Genomic DNA, 18186 nt, shown 5'->3' on the forward strand with positions numbered 1-18186 from the left:
TGCTCCTGATTAGTGCCTTGCCAGGCAGCGGGGCCGGTGCTGCGGGTGAGCCACGCTCCGCGGCCCGCGGGCACGGCCGCGACTAGAGTGGGGAGGGCGCAGGGCTGCCCGGCAGGGCCGAGCTGGTGGCTGTACCCTTCTTCTTTCGAAATTCAAACAAACCCCCACACCATCCGATTATGCCTATTATACCAGTCACCCACTCCCACCTCCCCGATGGCTCCTGCCTCGCTGTCCACCGGGCGATACACTCTGTCTGGGGCTGCGGGGGGTCCCGCGGAGCTTTTCACGCGGGTTTCTGCGGGAAGGGGGTATCGAACCGCCAGGAACTTTTGGGACTGGGCTCTGAGGCGGCTGCCGGAGAGTCCTGAGAGGCGGGCGGGGGGAGACGGAAGAAAAGTGTGGCCCTCCACCAGAGCCAGGGGCACAGCTGGCTCCCTCACCCCGCCGAAACTATTTGTCTGCTGCAAATAATATGGAAAGTAATTAAGGTTGGAGCATGTATGAAAATTATTGACAATGTGTAAAGTCAGAAATCTCATTTGATCGGAATGTAAACTTGGGCGGGGGAGAAGCCAATCAAAAAGGTACCGCATGTTCAGATCTCGGGCCAAACCCTGTTTGCCCTTCTTCGCGGCTGTCAGTGGGATATGCGGAGTGGGATTAGGGGGTGACATTTCCTACTGCCTTGCAGAGACACAATGAAGCCCACGGCATTGGCGGCCGCTAATATTTTTGCCCCGCTGACTCTTGCGCGACCTTCACCGAGACCCGATAGAGATATTCGAGGGCGGCGGGAGGAATCCGATCCGACACCTATCTCTTTTGCAGAGGGCCTCTTATTTGGAACCGTTGCCCTGGACAGCAGCCTTCCTCGGTGTCGGGATATCGGGAGAACCCTCCACCTGGCCGGAGCTGCCCGCTCCGCTGCCGCCCGTGCTGAGCGGGGACCTCGCCTATGCTCTGATCTCGAAACATCCCGCTTCTTATTTTACCCCGCGCCTGTCACGTTTTATTTACACCGACAGAGGATGCTCAGAGACAAAAGAGGGTGTTGTTTTTGTTGTTTTGGGTTGTGACTTTTTTTTTTTTTTTTTTTTAACGTCAAAGATGTTTTATATTTTTGGAAGAGTTGTGCTTCCTTTTAGAGAGGTGACCTATATCCTGACCGCTGTAGGGGGTTTATTTTGATGCTCCGGGAAGTTCAGTTGGAGCTGTGCAGAGTTGGGAGGGGATAAAATCTTTAGCATTGTCATCTGGCATAGGAAAAGCAAAATCTGCCCACATAAACACTTGGTGGAAGTAGCCGGGGGAGGGGGCGGCGGGGGGGGGGGGGGGTAACACACAAAAAACGAAGCTATTATTAGAGTTTTGTGCAGGTTTAATTGCGCAGCTCCGCTGTTGCAGCACCCACGGTATCTGCAGGGCGGCCAGGTCTCCTCCATCCGTCGCAGTCCCTGTATTACCCCACGTCTGGGGACCCCCTTTCCTCTCTGTCCCACCAGTTTGGGACCTCGGGGAAAGCAAGGGGACGGGCAGCCCGGAGAGTCCTGGCAGACCACCCTCGACACCTTCAGGAGAGCTCGGGGCTGGTTGGAAGTCAGGTTTGGTAAATCCTGGGCTTAGACAGCTCGGACGGCGAATAGGCACCTCGGGCTGGCAGAATGTCTTTGTGCTACGGCTCCCGTGCAGTGATGGGGACGGAATAGGATGTAGGGGATGGAGGCGGTCTTGGAGAAAACTGGGAGGGATGGGGCGGTCAACAAGGCAACAAAATCTTAGGTTGTGGGTGCCCTGCCGGAGTCTAAAAGCCGAGAAAGATTTTTTCCTTTTTTTTTTTTTTTTTTTTTTTTTTTTTTTTTTTTTTTTTTTCCCGCCAGCTGAGGAGACAAACCACCTGGGAAAGTAGAACCTGTCCAAAGGCGGGGGGTTACTTCTTCACTCCCCGGGTGTTCAGTGTTCAGTTCTCCGCGGCATTATCCGGCCCTTAGGGTTTGCGGAGTCCCATCTCCCAGCGGGACTCTGCCGGAAGCCAGGGTCCTGCGTGTCCAGGGTGGGAGGGTCTGGTAATGCCTCTTCTCCCACCTGATGAGGCCGATTCCCCCCTACTTTCCTAAAGACCAGTATGTTCTGCTTCTCGGCTGGCTTCTCGCCCAAACTTTGTTTCTCTCTTGGTCTTTCCATCCTCGGGAACAGAACAAAGCTATTCGGAACGGGAGGGTTGTGTAGCAAGGAGGAAAGGGAAAGGTTCGGCCCTAATAATTCACGATCACTACCTGACCCAGGCTTAGCTCCTGCTACATCTAAGCACAGCTTAAAAATTTCTCAGGGTATCTTCAAGGGAAGCCAGACAGAGCCATGAAGTGGGTAGCAGAATTGCTACGAGAAAGGTGCCCGTTCTGTGCAAGAAACTGTCTGGTGATGCTTATGGGGTCGGAATGATGGAGGTTATTCTGTTTTGGTTTATTTTCTTTTCTTTTTTTTCTTTTCTTTTTTTCTCTCTTTTTTTTCCCCACAAAGAAGGGTAGGTCCCTGGATTTGCGCTGAATGTCCTTGTCTGCCCTTGAGATAGGAGGTGCGTGAACCCTTTGGATGCTGTGATATCTCCCCTTTTCTTCTGTCTCGGGAGAAGAGAGAGACCGACTCTTCAGCAAGAGCTGGGAAGAAGGGTCCTGGTGGAGGCCTGCAGGGAGCCGTCTATAAAAAGAATTACACCCGCTGCAAAGGGAAATAAATAAATAATTTAAAAAAAAATAAAAGGGGGGGGGGAGGGGAAAAAAAAACCTACAAAAAAACCGGAAAAACCTCTCCAAACAAACATCGGGATCGCACGGCTTCTGCCAGAGGTCCCGAGAAGTCAAGAGGTCCCGGGATCAGCACAAAGGACGGGGCAGGGCGGCTGCGAGTCCCTTCCCATCTTGGCCTTTCTGCTCCCTCCGCCGCTGCGGGGATGCCTCCCCTTCGTCCCGTCCCGTTCCTTCCTCCCGCCCCGGGCGGTCGCCCTGGGCCGCCAAGTGCCGGGCGCTGCTCTGCGGCTCTTCGGTTCTTCCAGCTCCTTAAGATGCCCGCATGCCTCTCATGTGGAAAGGGATCCCTGTCAGCCGCTGGAGATCGAGATCTACATCCAGGCACCCTGAAACTGACAGTTGGAGGAAAATCCTCCGGGGCTTAAGGAAACGCACTTTTAAAATACTGAAGGGATTTGTTTAAGTTTCAGTCTCGGGTTTAATTGGAAAAACGCTTCTCCTCTGCAGGACCTCAGAAAGGAAAGAGCCTGGAGCACGCAGTTTAATATATATATATATATATATATATAAAAGGAGGAAAAGGACAGAAAAAGACTAAAAAAGACACGGGAGGGAGTGGAGAGTACGGGGGGAGGAGGAAGAAAAAGGGCTCCAAGATAACTGTAAACATTTATCTTTCATATTTGTCTCCCATTTTCTTAAACCAGTTTAGACTAAGTTATTACATTTAGCACAAGAAGCAGAGAGGACTATGTTATGAACGTGAAACTGAAACCGCAATAATGAAGAGATTTCCTAGAATAAAAACGATCATTATAGAACAACATCTGAGTAACCAAATCTGCCAAAAAGTTTAATTTCCGTATACTCTGGTAAAACAAACCAGTTGTGCTCCAAAGCTGGGATCAGCTCAGAAATGGCTACAGCAACCAAAATAAACATCTCCACCAAACAGCAAATACACTTCTGCTTAATCATAGGCACTTCAAAACGTCCTTTAAAATCTCAGGGCCATGTATTGGAGACTTCTAATGCCATGTTTCAAACAAGTGTCTGCTGCGAAGAAGAGACATTGCTAACAGGTAGAAGGCGGCTGACCGAACGTGCTACCCGCGGTTCTTGTACCAGAGCTGTGTTAAGTCGTGATTGAAGCAGCATCTGACTCCATGCCACCCTGCTCAGCTTTGCTTCGTTATCCGTCTTGTTTTGTGAAGAAAGCAACGACACCTTCATATATCGTGACATATGTGTTGGAAATAATGGTTCCTCCCTCTTGGTTAGTACTAAATATCAAAACGACTTGTCTGAAACGGGAATAGGTTAGAGTGATTTTCAGGCAACGACTCCCCCCTTCCACTTGCTTTTAATGCTTTCAGGTTCCAGAAATTACTTGGGGATATCATCCGAAGGTGACATTTAGGCAGGCGTCCCACCGCGGAAGGGGAAGAAGGATGCTACCTCGCAGGTCTAGAGCAGGAAAGGATGTTTATATACAAAAACACGGACATTTTTTATAATTCGGCCTCCCTGCCTCTCCAGGGGAAAAAAATACCGATAGATAGACAAACATTTATATATTATTTTAATTTAATTTTATTTTTATGATGGGAACAATTTTAATCGATACCTTAGTAAAGGTAAACATGGTTTATCAACCGGGCAATTATTTTTTTTCTATTAAAAATGTGTAGTAAACATTGCCGGCCTTGGTAGTGTTTTTCTTAGTTGATCCTCAGATACAATCAAGCCATTTTCGGACACATTCCCATGTATGTAGCAGTGGTGATCTGGAGGAAGCTGTCGACGCCTGTTCAGTTAATTTAGGTTTTCTTTGTCTAATTACTGTGGAGCTTAGGGAAAAGGAGCCGGGCTCAGGGCAGTAAACTGACACTTGGGCTCTGTGTGTGGTATCCAGGCAGAGTTTGATGGAAAAAGCCTGCTTCCACTCAACTGCAGGTCACTGTCTGGGACCAGCCCCACCCCCTCCCTCCCCGTACCCACCAGCGAGTTCTCAGCACGGAGCTGCTCTGGAGACAAACGGACACACAGACACAGACACACAGAGCTCTGCAGGCACACTGACACGGCATTCTGCTCTGCCCGCGTCCTTTCCACCCCCGTGCCTTTGGTCCAGCATCCCTGTGTGCTCTGCCTGCCGCCCTCCTCCTTCCATCTCCAGTTCGATCCTCCATAGCCTGGGAGCAGGCCTGTGCCTCTGCCGGCCCCTCTCCTCCCTGCCCCCTCCGGCGCCCCGTTTCCTTCGACAAATGGCTTCGGGCAGGACCCGCTTCACCGGCGGGACATCCCCGGGGGGCGGAGGAGGGGCGCATTCCCGGTCCTCGGACTCGAGTCCTATAAAATTAATTGTGGTTTATAAAGGGGTGGTAGGTGGCAAAGGGTAGCGTGGGATATTAAAGACTGAAGGTTTAGCAGGCTTGAGGGGCAGCAGATACTGCTGCCTGGGGCTTCGCAGGGTGGGCGACCCCCTCCACACTCTCCGGTTCCTGGACGAGGCGGTATGGGTGCCTATATGCCCCTTGGCGCAAGTGGCCTGCAGCCGCTCCCCTCGCTTCGGGGCCATGGCGGGCAGAGCGATGCCTGCGGGGCCAGGGGAGCCCGGAGGAGGAGGTGAACGGTGTCGCTGGGTCTTACGGAGCCGGCAGCGAGAGCCAGCCGAGGATGGTGTTGCAGCAGCGCAGCAGCAGCAGCAGCGGCAGCGGCAGCAGCGGCAGCGCCTCCCGCTCAGATGACGGGTGGACAGAGGCCAGCTGGAAAAGGGGTGGTCTCTCTCTCCCTCCCCCTCCCTCTTCCCTTCTCCCTCTCTATCTCTACTGATTTCTCGGCCGGATTCCGGGGGGTCTGCGGGGAAAAAAAAAACCAACAAAAAAACCCAAACAAAAAACCCAGGAAAGATTGAAGGAACTGATAGGCGCCATGCTGTGCCTTTTACGCAAGAAAAAAAAAGTATATATGAAAGAATAACAGCGCGGAAGAGATTGCAGGAGGGTGGGGGGCTCTTGCCCTTCCTCCTCTTGCCGGATTAGGCAGCGGGATGGTCCCCAGGTGGGGGGCAGAAGAGGAAGCGGATCGGCGCTGAGCGGAGCCTCGGCGGGCGGTGCGGCGCAGAGAGGGCGGGGGCCGGGCTGGGGCCGGTCCATCTCGCCAGTGCCTGGCTCTGGAGGAAAGCAGAGGAGCCATTGCGCAAGGGACCACGGGGAGGGATGCGCAGGGCACTGCCACCACCCGGCCGCCGCCCGCTGCGCTGAGAAGGTGCCCGGAGGACAGCAGATCCCACCACCCCCCCCTCTCTCCCCCTCAGGGGCACCCCCCGCCCCGGCTCCCACCCCGCCCGGCTCCCCCCCCTTCCCTCCCAGCCTCACCCCACCCTGCCCCATTCCCCTCCCTCCGCCAGATGACCACCGAGAGCGGCCAGCAGCGGCTGGAGCCCCCCGTCCCTCTCCGCTCCTGCAGCCCGGCTCCCGGAGCTCTCCAGATGAGCCGGCCGCCCTCCTCCGCCCTGGAGACCTCCACCTCCTCTTCCTCCACCTCCACCTCATCCTCCACCTCCTCGGCGGCAGCGTCCTCCAAGAGCAAGAAGGCCAGCTCGGGGCTTCGGCGGCCGGAGAAGCCCCCCTACTCCTACATCGCTCTCATCGTCATGGCCATCCAGAGCTCTCCCTCCAAGCGCCTGACCCTCAGCGAGATTTACCAGTTCCTGCAGGCCCGCTTCCCCTTCTTCCGCGGCTCCTACCAGGGTTGGAAGAACTCCGTGCGCCACAACCTCTCCCTCAACGAGTGCTTCATCAAGCTGCCCAAAGGCCTGGGCCGCCCGGGCAAGGGCCACTACTGGACCATCGACCCGGCCAGCGAGTTCATGTTTGAGGAGGGCTCCTTCCGACGGCGGCCCCGCGGCTTCAGGAGGAAATGCCAGGCGCTGAAGCCCATGTACCGCATGATGAACGGGCTGGGCTTCGGAGCCTCCATCCTCCCGCAGGGCTTCGACTTCCAGGCGCCTCCCGCCTCCCTCGCCTGCCACTCCAATGGCTACAACCTCGACATGATGCCCAACGCCATGGCCAGCGGCTACGAGGGACTCAGCGGCGGCCACCACGTCCCGCACATGTCGCCCAACCCCGGCTCGACCTACATGGCCAGCTGCCCGGTGACTGCCAACGGGGACTACGGCCCCGACAGCAGCAGCAGCCCCGTGCCCTCCTCGCCGGCCATGGCGAGCGCCATAGAGTGCCACTCGCCCTACACGAGCCCTTCGGCTCACTGGACAGCCTCGGGGGCCTCGTCCTACATAAAGCAGCAGGGCCTCCCCGCCGCCAACGCCGCCTCCTCCGGCATCCACTCCAGTGTGCCTTCCTACTCTTTGGAGCAGGGATACCTGCACCAGAGCCCTCGCGACGACCTCTCAGGTAAGGACCTGGCGGGGAGAGGAGGGTGGAGGGTGACGGGGGCGGCGGGGAGCGCGGCGCCGGCGGGGCTTTCTCCGGCGACGAGGGTTTCGAGCGGGGAAACCCCGACCTCCAAGGCGTCAGAAAAAGAGGGGCATTGTCTGCAAGAGGGAGGAAAATACGCGTGGGTTGGAGCTTTCTGGTTCGGGACAAGGGGGGGGCTGTCTGGGAGGGATGTGGGTACGGTTGCGAGCATCCCTCCTTCCTGCCCAGCACCAAGAAAGAACTCTCCGAGGAAAGCTCGGTTCCGTCTCGGCTCCGGGACTCGCAAGTCTGCCCGGTGCTGGAGATACGTGCGCGGCGGGAAGCGGGAGCCCCGGCGCCCCGGGTTGCGGCTTCACTTAGCGGGGATCGCCGCCGGGCATCGCCACCGCCTCGATAAACGGCGTTTCGCGAGTAATCAAAAAAAAGGAGTTAAATATTATGCCTTAAGCCCTGCGAAGTGAAAATAATAATAAAAAAAAAGAAATAAAAATAAAAAACCAACCCAAACTATAAAAAAAACCAAACAATAACAAAAAAACCCAAACCAACAAACTCCAACACCGCTCATCTTGAAAAACGTGAGAGTCTAAAGCCAGTGTATTTCTGCAATCGGAGAGAAAGAGTTTTCTGGTCTCTGTCTCCCACCCCCTGCCCGTGATTACAGACAATGTCTGCTCAGAAAAATCCGAGAGCGAGAGCAAAAATGGGTAAAAGATGTTGGGCTCTTACGGGGAAATTTTCCAAATAGCCCTTTTAAACGTAGGTCCCGGAGGTTAAGCAAACAAAGACAGTCTGGGCTGGACCACACCGAAGAGGATTTTAGCCTGACTTAACCCCTATGAGAGCGGGGTCTTGTTCAATTTTATGGGAATTTCAACAAGTAACAAATACAGGCGACCCTCAGCTCTGGGTCCCCTCCCGCCCCCTCCTTGGTCGCCTGTCAATCACTCTCCTGTCTTTCTGCTAGCCCCGCAGCCTGCCCCTGCCTCCTCAAAGCCTGCTGCCGCCCTAGGGAGGATGAACTGGAACCCAGCTTTGCTATCACCGCTGAAGGGACGTGCGGTGTCGGGGGAGAGCAAATGGTTGCAATTCTTTTTCGCTTAAAAAAACAAAATCAAAACCAAATACAAACCCCAAACCAAAACCCCAGCCCCTTAATAGTTCCGGTGTGGCTCCTGAAGAGAGGAGGCTGCAGAGCGGGTCGCCGTTTTATCGACGCTTTGGTGCAGAGGGATGCGAGAACGCGGTGTATCCCCAGATGGGCTCCTCTGCACCCACGGGGCTCTGCTTCTGAGCTCTATACCCCTTTTTTCGGAGATTCAGGTCATCATCTCATGTGGGTTTGAGGGCTAGAGCGAGAGGCTGGAGGGTTGACAGGGACATTCCTCACCAAAATACATACCTTTACCTTTAGGAAATTCTGCTTTGCTTTGTTGTTGTTACCCGCCTTATTTTTTATTATTATTATTTGTTTTCTTTTCCTTCATTTGGGATTTTTTTTCTCTGTTTATTTAATTCCTTGAGATCCCGCGGGCCGCCACGCAGGCCCCCCGGGGCCATGCGTGATACAGTAGTGGGAATGGCCCCAGAAAAGGGACTGGGAAGCAGCTGCCCCCTCCTCTCGCCAGACACCCGAGGTGGGAGAGGCGAATTTTTCATTCCGCAGCAGCCCAAGAACAACTCTTCAAAACAAAAAATGGAGGCAGATACAGTAAAGGTTCTGGTCCTGAAGCCTCAAACTACGCTTTGCGAGGCTGTGAAGTTTTAAATTCGGATTGATTCTTTTCAAGGACGGATATATATACCTATCAGACAGACCAATGGACACTTTCTTAATGACAACGACGAGCGTCTGTTTCCAGTAGCACAGATTGAATCTTACCACTTGGCAAAACGGCATTTCTCCCCTTGTTTCTTACAACTTCAGTATCTGGGCCCATTAATTTAGTGGAAGCCATCCCCATCCCTTGATTTACTAAAAAAGAAAAAAAAACTTCACTTTTTTTTTTTTTTTTTTTTTTTTTTTTTTTTTTTTTTTGTGGCTCTGATCCTTATTCATGTGTACTACTCAAAAACTTTGTGGCACAAACATTTTAGTAGAATGAAAGGAGATGGGGAAAAACGGATCCATCTCCTTTAGTCACAATTACCAGCAATAACTTTTCTCTTCCTCACCCCACAAAGGCAGTAGCAAGTGAATTTCTCCTTTCCCTTTCTTTTAGTTAAATGCAAAGCAAATTCGGTGGCAACCACTGTTGATGGATCAATAATCCTCTACTCAAAACAGCGACAGAGAGGGCTTAAAACCTTGAATTTGCATCAGACTTAAGAATAAGAGAGGAAAAAATTGGAAACAGGAGGCTCAGTTCTGCTAAAAGGATTTTGAAGCTGGGGGGCGGGAGGGGAGCCGGATTTTTTTCGCACACTATTAAATCCTGCTAAATGATTGAATCAGGATTGTAATAAAGTGCCCCGGTTTATGGTGAGCATACCAGCAGGGTTATTAGAAAGCCGAGGAAATCCAGCGAAATAATCACTTTTACAAAGTGAGCTCTGCGGGGTGAAGGAGGGGACAGTGCCGGAGGAGACGGGCTGTGCGTGCTACAACCGGAGGGGTCGGCTCCGCCACCCTGGGGAAAACCGGGGACATCTCCTTTGTTTAGTTTTGTTTTTTAATTTTAGTTTTTATTGTTACTTGTTTTCTTTTTCCCTCATCCTCCTACTCCTTTTTGTATGTGAGTGTGTTTTGTGGGGCTTTTTTTTTCTTTGTTCTTTTTTCTTTTTTTTTTCCTACCTCGACCCTCGGTCATATTTGACAGGATCCCGCTAGCCGAGTTTGACATCCACACGCCAAATCAAAATTCATCCCTGGCTCTACCCTGCAGGCCTCGCTCAGGCAGTGCTCCCCTCCCTGCCTGATTCAGTAGGAACCCTGCCAGACTGAAGATCCCAGCACGGCCCTACAGCACGGGCCGGGGAGTTGAGGGGGTGTGTAGGGTGTGTGGAGGGGTGGATCGCCCACGTGACCCTTGGATTTTGTCCCCCGAAAGATCGCCCTAGGCTATGCGAAATGAAAATGGGAATTTGCAAGGTCATTTACATTTCTGTGACGCGCGAGTACTTTGGTAGTTGCTGATGAACTGTGGTAGGGTGTCCTCGTTTCGTATCTTACGTTTATAAAAGTACACACACCTACAGGCATGCACGTTCCTCTACACACAGGCACATAAATACACTATAAACACACAAACGGATCGTAATTGGAATTCAACCTGCAGCCATACAAGTCAAAAACAAAAACCTCCCAGGGACGGAATGAGGTGAGGGGAGATGAAGCAAACATGAGAATCAGGTTCTAATGGCTGTGGCGTATCCAGAAAAACACGCAAATCGCATCCTCTCCTAGCACTCACGCACTCCCTCATGCACCCCACACGCAGAGGATGACTTAAACCTCCCCGCTGATAAATACGCAGTCAGAAGGGCTGACAGACAGCAGTGCCTGTGCACCCGCACGGGGGGGATGCTCGGAAACGTGCGTGAGACATAGGCACTCACCTCCACCCGCCTTCCTCTCCTCAGCCGCTGTGCCACAGGGTTGTGGTTGTAGTTTATAACCTCCCCGTAGGCCGGGCACGGTGTACGAGCACGGGTGCAGCCCCAAGCCCACCTGCGAGCGATGGGGAACTGTGGGGGATCCGCGTCCTGGGTCAGGGAGATGACACCCGCAGCTCGTTCTGCCCTGCAAGCTGGGAAGCCCCCAGTCCTCTTCCAGAAAAGACAAAGGAGAGCTCCCAAACCTTGCAGGAGGCAACCCAGACCGGGGCAAACGAAGCAGTGTCAGCCCTCCTGTATGCAGCCTCCTCCCCAACAGTAAGGGAGAAAGGGCTGCTCCACCCGAGTTACCAGAGGTACCCGACTTCTGAGCAGCTTTTTCTCTCCTTCTCTTGCAGTGGGATTGCCTCGCTACCAGCATCACCCCTCCCCGGTGTGTGACAGGAAAGATTTTGTCCTGAATTTTAATGGCATTTCTTCGTTTCACCCATCTGCTAGTGGATCTTACTACCACCATCACCACCACCAAAGCGTCTGCCAAGACATCAAACCCTGCGTGATGTGAAGGCAGCGCCCCAACAGAGACAATGAGGTGGCATTGAACAGAGCAAGGTATAGACGGACCCACGCAGATTAACTATAATGTGCACTCTGATAGCATTGATAGTACACGAGTCACTTAGAGAAATTACCTAAGGAAGCAGTGGTTTTGGTCCCCCTCCATCCCTCGAAGGACATGTACAGCTGGTAAAATACTCCAAAGCTCTTTAAAAAAAAAAAAACAAAAAAACAAAACAACAAAAAAACCAACCTTGTAAGATGTGTGTTAGGTTGGATGGGACTTTAGTGTCCTTACACTGAGTCTGACCACCTTAATTATAAATCACCTCCTTTTTTTGGGAAAGGGAACAATTTGATAACTTCTTATACCAAGAAGTGTCTTTGAATAGGAAAAAATAATTCTCTCAGCTCAGCACCTGCAAGGACTTCCCCTTCTGTTGCTGTGTTAGTGGGAAATTTACTTCTTTTTATTCTCTATCCAGGACATTTTGCATGGACTTCAGCACCGACCGATCAATATTATTAAAAGTATTGTTTAGCCCTTTTGTGTATAGACTTTAAGAAAAGTTCAGTTTTTTCCCAGTATTGCAGCAATACAATGTTTTGTTTTTATTTTTTACAAAATTTGTTTTCTACCACAATATTTTTTTAAAAAACTATTTTAAATAAATCTCGTGTATACTCACACACTATTGCTTTAAATGAAGAATATATTTGCACTTATGTATACTTTTTACAGTTTGCCAAAATATTTTGATGTACAAATTTATTATTTTTTTTCCAATAAAATGTATATAAACGACTATATGCTGGACAGGCATTTATTTTCTCTGGGTTCTTTCTGAGAAAACTCTTACACCCGGCAGCCGGGATGGTTAAAGCTGCAACCCCAAATCCTCCAGCCGCTGACGGTGGAGGAGTGGAGTGAGTGAGTGACTCGAGGGGACAGAGCCATGGCCTCTGGGCTGCAGCTCCCGCCCTCACCCACTTCCTACCCTGATTTCCCCGCTGCTGGATCGGCTTTGAAATAACGGGGGCAGCGCACACAAAAGCAGCAGGAGCCGGACTGCCTGCTTCTCTCTCTTAGCGGGCTCTCCAGAGCCCGAAACGCCCTCCCCGATGTTCAGGGCTGTGTCCCGTTGTCTTCGTGTCCCGATGTCCCCATCCTGCCTGTTCAAGCAGCCCTATCGGAGATCAGTTGTGGCCCGACGGGGCTTTCTCAAGTGTGGGAACAGCAACCCCTCTGTAACTTAGGGTTGCACTCAGGATGACGACGAGAGGGGTCGGCTCTAAAACGGTGGCTTGATCACTGCTTTGGGGGGAGGCACCGAGAATGGCGTGGCCAGTAAACTGGGTGGGAGGGCATAAGAAAAGAGAAGAAAAAGGGAAACGAGACAAAACAAAACAAGAGAAGGGCCCTGAAGCGCCCCAAGCCAACCAAACGCTCTCCCCGAGGTGCCGCCGTGCCCTGCGGAAGGTTGGTTGCCGCTTGCCCTCGCACTCCTCAGGCTCTCCCGGGCACACCGACCCTCCCGGCCCCGCGGCTTCCATGGTCGGGGGATGTTCGCCGAGCCCACCCGTCCTCGGACCGGGGCCACGGCCCGAAGCGAGCCCTACGCGGCCTGTCCAGAGGGCGCAGCTCGCCGCCGCCCCGTCCTGCGCCACAGAGGGGAGAGAGGCTCCCCCGTACCCCAAGAAGCCCCGCAAACCGAGGCAGCCCTGCCACGCATCGCCCCGGCTCAGCGCCCAAAGGCTGAAAAGCGTGAGAGTTTCAGCAAAATGGTGTACGTTTATGTGTGTGTATATATACATGTATATATATACACACACATGCATGCATACACATATACATGTAAAATTATATCTACGTAATTACATCTAGAGATAAAACTCTTCATCTTTTTAAATACATATTTATGCTCCAGCATGCCCTTTTCTTCCCCGAGCTTCTCAGGGCCTGTGATAAATTATAAAGTCAGTTTCAGAGTTTGCTCCGACCACAGTGCTGTGTTTACATTCTTTCCGAGGCAAGCCTGCATGGTCGTAATTTATATCCTAAACACTTGAACGTAACTTGTTTATACAGGAATGACAGGACCTCAAAGAGAAAAAAACTGCCCGTGGCCGGACCGCCGCCGGGGCGCGGACCGACACTGCCCTCCAGCGGCATCGGCCGGGCAGCGGCAGACCCCAAACCATCGTCCCATCTCCGCAGCTTCACCGGCATGACGATTTTTTTGCTGTTTTTTTCCCCCCCCTACTTTCTGACTACCGTTCTATCCCAGAAAACGTAATACGCCTATGAAATGGGAAAGATTTGCTAGGGCATTCCAGTTTTGGGTTTCTCTCTTCTTCTGTAGTGGTTTCAGACTATACTCCCTTAACAGAATAAAGTTCCCTTTTCTCCCTTGAAGCTTCCTAAAACAAAGGGCATTTCATAAGCAGTTCTCCTTAGATATCAGCATGTTTCTGAAAGCTGTCAGGAAAATGAACCCAGCCTTTTTCTTCTGAATGTAAGGTGACCAGCAAATGATGGGGAGGAAAAAGGCCTGATTTTTAAAGTTAACTTGATCTGATTTTGTTTTGATATTGGATTTATTGAAGTACCCTCTACCCTAGGAATTCCACTCTTGTTTAGTCTAAAGAACTCCAGTGGCCACAGAGCCAGTGAGAGTCAAGACCGAGTGCTATGCCACCGAGAAGACAAGTGTTTATGTCTTAAACACACAATTTAAAAATATTTGCATCTTTTTATATTCATTAACAGCCACCAAGCACGCCCAAATGCTTCATATTTTGGAAAAATAAATTATTTGTTACAGATCCAGAAAATGAGACTTCTCGTTGTAGCAGCAGTGATACCATACCCGCTTCTGAGGATCCTGAAGGCTTTCAGCATCAGAGAAAGTTGAAATCCTTAGTGTTAAACCCAGAAATTTAGATATGCCTATTTGGTCTGAGCATTGTGAAAGAGCCTGGGAGGGCACAGGTGTATTTGAGAGTGTATTTGCTAGTCACCCTGTAGGGAAAACTGTAATTATTAAGCTAAAATGAGCATCATTTGGTATAAGGTCTGTGTTACTGTAGCTTTCTTATCCCTCTTTTCTACAACTTTTTTAGCCCATTCTTTTCCTCTTAATACTTTTTTTCATTCCTTGACTGCTGACATAGCTTTGATTGCTTTGTCCTCTGTGTGTGTATTGCAAGATGCTCAAAGCAACACCTCACTTTTCTTTAACAGAGCACCAGCCCAAATAGTACTTAACAACAGTCGCCTACTCCACTGAGTCTGAAAATTGCTCATCACTAACTCTCAGCCTCAGACTTCAGCCTGTACAACCACCCTGTCCTTAGAGGTGAGTACAAAGGAGGATGAGAGCAGATAGCTTCTAGGTACACTTCTCATGTATCCAGATGCCGAGCTAGTGTAGCCAAAAAGCTGCATTATTTTTTTTCCAAGCAGATCATTTGGCCTCATGCATTAGTAATGCGTCTCCTCCAAACTTTGCCTCCCTAATGACCTCAGACCGCCACAGCTACAAGAAAGCTAGAAGTAAATTACAAATAGTTAGTCATCTAGACTGATGGTGTAGCTCACATTTGGTGAGGCTCTGAGGCAAATGGATTGAATGTAGACTAATCCAAACATTTCCATTATTAGAGCACACTCGGCAGAGTTTCCGCAGGATGGGAAGAAATCACACTGGAGCACCTCAGACGTTTTGCGTGTGATCCACTATAATCTTATATATATCTTTTCTCCATTCTCTGGTTTCATCACAGTCTTACTGCCTCAGTGGAGGGATTTTGCTTGTGAGGGTGTTTATGTTACAGAGAACAAAATCACTCAACCACTCCAAAGCTGGGATCATTTGAACAATCAATTTTACTTTGGCAAAATTAGCCAAATGCAGAGATAGCTTATGTGAGATGTTGAATTTCTAGCTGGTAGTTGACCAAAGAATTCTTTAAAACAGTCAGTTTATTAATCCTGCTAAATCCCCTTTTCCATTATTCTATTAAGACCAACATCAGATTAATATCTTACTGTGTTTTGGCTCAACTGGCAAAGTTCTTTCAGCCAACACAATATTAGTGTGAAAGTTTTAGCCTACTTTAGAGGCAAAGAAAAGTTTTATTTCTTTTCTTTTTTTACTCAATAACAATAAGCCTGATTTTATTGAACTAGAAAGATTTACTCATAACATATGCATGAGGTAATATTTAAATAAGCCTGTTCAGTATAATGCTAGGCATGTTACTTTGGTCCTGGGAAAGCAAGGTGCTGCTTTCAATTATAACTTTAATGTACCTGAGCACGTGAGTTCTCCCATTAAAGTCAATGGGATTATGCAGACGCTTAGGGTTAAAAGTGCTTTGCTGAAGAAAGATGATGGGACAAGAAATAAACACTACAGGTTCCTCCCATATGCTTCAGCTGAGCCCTGTATAAGAACTGGAGTAGAATATACCTGACTCATTTACAGAATGAAAATTAATTCAAAACATACTCCAGCTTTGAATAGAGATGTATTTTACAAAACCTGCTGGCATTAATCTGCATGAAATCTGCCTCAGCTAATAAGAACACCCGGGCTTTATTTATATATTGAGCCATTTGATAGATATAAATGAAGAAAGAGGTAAATAGAAGCCAACATATTTTTGAATAAAAGCCCAGAGGTTCTCTCAGAGTTCAATGATCTTTGTGTCTAGATTACAAAGAATTCAGAGAAGCTTCATGTGACTTGCCAACTACTGAATAGAGCTCCAAAACATCTGTAGTATTAAACAACTTCAAGCCTCCTTTTTGTGCTTGTTTTCATCCAGCACTGATTTATAGAAATCTATCAGCTTCAACATTGGTCATTTCTAAAAAGAAATATGCTGGGAGAAGGAGGTTTTAAAATTTGTTGGGACACCACTACCAAACTGCAGCTGGAATCAGAGGTATTTTAACAGTGGATTTAGATTTAGTTAGGAGATTACAAAGAAAAGTTAAGTGCATTACATTGGTTATTTTAACAATTGAAAAATTAATTTCCAGCACTTTGCAAGGAACCATTGGACTCACAGGTAATATAATGTTTTCAGGGTAATTCAAAGAGACAAAGATGCTTTTGAGGAACTGATAAAGGACAGATGTCTTGGACTAGATCCCCACTGGTAACATTTTCCTTACAGTAGAGTTGCAGCCCATTAATTCTTACTGTCCAAATATAGGTAGCATTAGTTTAAATTAGAAGTTTTATATCTGATTTAGCTGAGCTACTGAAATCCTTTGTGTCCACAATTTTATCTCATTTTTAGAGATCCTCTTTGGATTGGTTTATACCTGTCATGATTAACATATACCAAACACATTTTACTTGATGAAAACTCTCTCCTTTTAATTTTGTATCAGCTCAAACTAGTTTAAATTTACTCTCTGAGACTGGCTCTCATGCACGGCAGTTTTCTGATATGATGAAAGGTGTGATTTAGTTCAAACTGCATAACTGTTCTTTATGGACACTTTATCACTGTAATCCCTCGTTTATACACGTACAGCTGCAAGCTACATGAGCTGCACAGCTATGACCAACCTTCAAGTGGTATCAACTCCCCAGAGCTGAAACTAAACAGGTCAGTGCCTGTGACTAGGCAATCCTTTAGTTAAAGGGCTGCAGCTTTTCCTTGTGTGATAGCTCAATGTTAGAAACTGGATCTAAAGCATGATTAAACTGGAAGGTCCTGGACAATTTTACTTGTTTAATCAAGGTTTTAAAACCAGGCCTTATATTTCCATTTGTTTTTCATCTGGGGGTTTCCCTGCCAGAGATTTGTTGACCAGTGGTGGCTTGCAGAGTATTTGCTGGTGGCTTAGAGACAGCTATTTTGTTACAGGACAGTGCCTCTCATCCTTTGTGGTGGAGAGAATACAAACAGATGGGAGAAGGAAGATGCAGGGAAGACTGAAGTCAGCAGTATGATTCATTCTTTTTTGAAAGGAATAAAATGCTTTTAACATTAAAACTGCCAAAACAAGGAAATGTTTCCAGCCCCTGCCACATCTCCTTTGACACATGGTCTCTTAGTGCAAGTAAAGCTAGATGTTTGCCTGTCCATTCATGAAGGGAGAACAGAGCTGCTCACTGGAGAGGAAAAGAAGTACTAGCAAAGCTGTGGAGAAAGTGTACTTTGATCCTAGGTGACTTAGCAGGCAAAGCAGTAATACAGAGGGTGCAGATATTGGGGAGCAATGTAAATATTATCAAGTCAGGGTAATCACCAATGAAATAGCTGCAAGAACAGGGGTAACTTCTGCAGCCACCATGGGAAGCTCCACTAAGTAACTATGAAAGGCAGAATTAAGTCTTAAAAGTGGACACCAAGTTCAACTCCTGATATCATGCATTAAATCCTGTTTTCACACATGAGAAAGAAGTTCCCTCACTTTTGTGCAATCCTTTTTCCCTTCTGAGGCAGAAATAGTGATTTCTGCAACGATTCATAAGTACTTCCATGTTTTGGGAGGTCTGGGAACTGTGGCACCTGAATACATTAATATGTACTGGCTTGTATCAGGAATAGAGTGGCCAGCAGGACTAGGGCTGTAATTCTCCCCCTGTACTCAGCACTCACATCGAGTACTGTGCACAATTCTGGGCACCCTCAATTCAAGAATACTGAGTTCTGGAGAGGGTTCCAGAGGAGAGCAATGTGGCTGCTGAAGGGACTAGGGGGAAACTTATAGGGAGAGGCAAAGGGAGCTGGAGCTGTTTATCTTGGACAAGAGGAGACTCAGGGGGGACCTTATGACTCTACAACTATCTGAAGAGAAGCTGTAGTCAGGTGGGGGTCAGGCTTTTCTCCCAGGCAGTGAGTCACAGGGCAAG

The 18186-nt window shown here is 49.2% G+C and overlaps 1 protein-coding gene across 1 annotated transcript; it reads left to right on the forward strand.

Annotated features, from left to right (window-relative positions):
* The first annotated feature begins 6144 nt into the window (after window positions 1–6144).
* On the forward strand, window positions 6145–11312 carry FOXF2 (forkhead box F2). Its single transcript, XM_030445662.1, has 2 exons — window positions 6145–7168; window positions 11146–11312. The coding sequence occupies exons 1-2, from the start codon at window positions 6160–6162 to the stop codon at window positions 11310–11312; spliced, it is 1176 nt and encodes a 391-aa protein (XP_030301522.1). The 5' UTR covers window positions 6145–6159.
* Window positions 11313–18186: the final 6874 nt, after the last annotated feature.

The sequence above is a fragment of the Calypte anna genome, chromosome 2 (assembly GCF_003957555.1).
Source record: "Calypte anna isolate BGI_N300 chromosome 2, bCalAnn1_v1.p, whole genome shotgun sequence".
Classification (NCBI taxonomy): domain Eukaryota; kingdom Metazoa; phylum Chordata; class Aves; order Apodiformes; family Trochilidae; genus Calypte; species Calypte anna.

Bases quoted from the DNA above. Each gene is read 5' to 3' on its own strand.
- FOXF2 (XM_030445662.1), top strand. From the start codon at position 6,160: ATGACCACCGAGAGCGGCCAGCAGCGGCTGGAGCCCCCCGTCCCTCTC. The intron at 7,169-11,145 runs GTAAGGACCTGG...CTTCTCTTGCAG, and splicing joins CCCTCGCGACGACCTCTCAG to TGGGATTGCCTCGCTACCAG.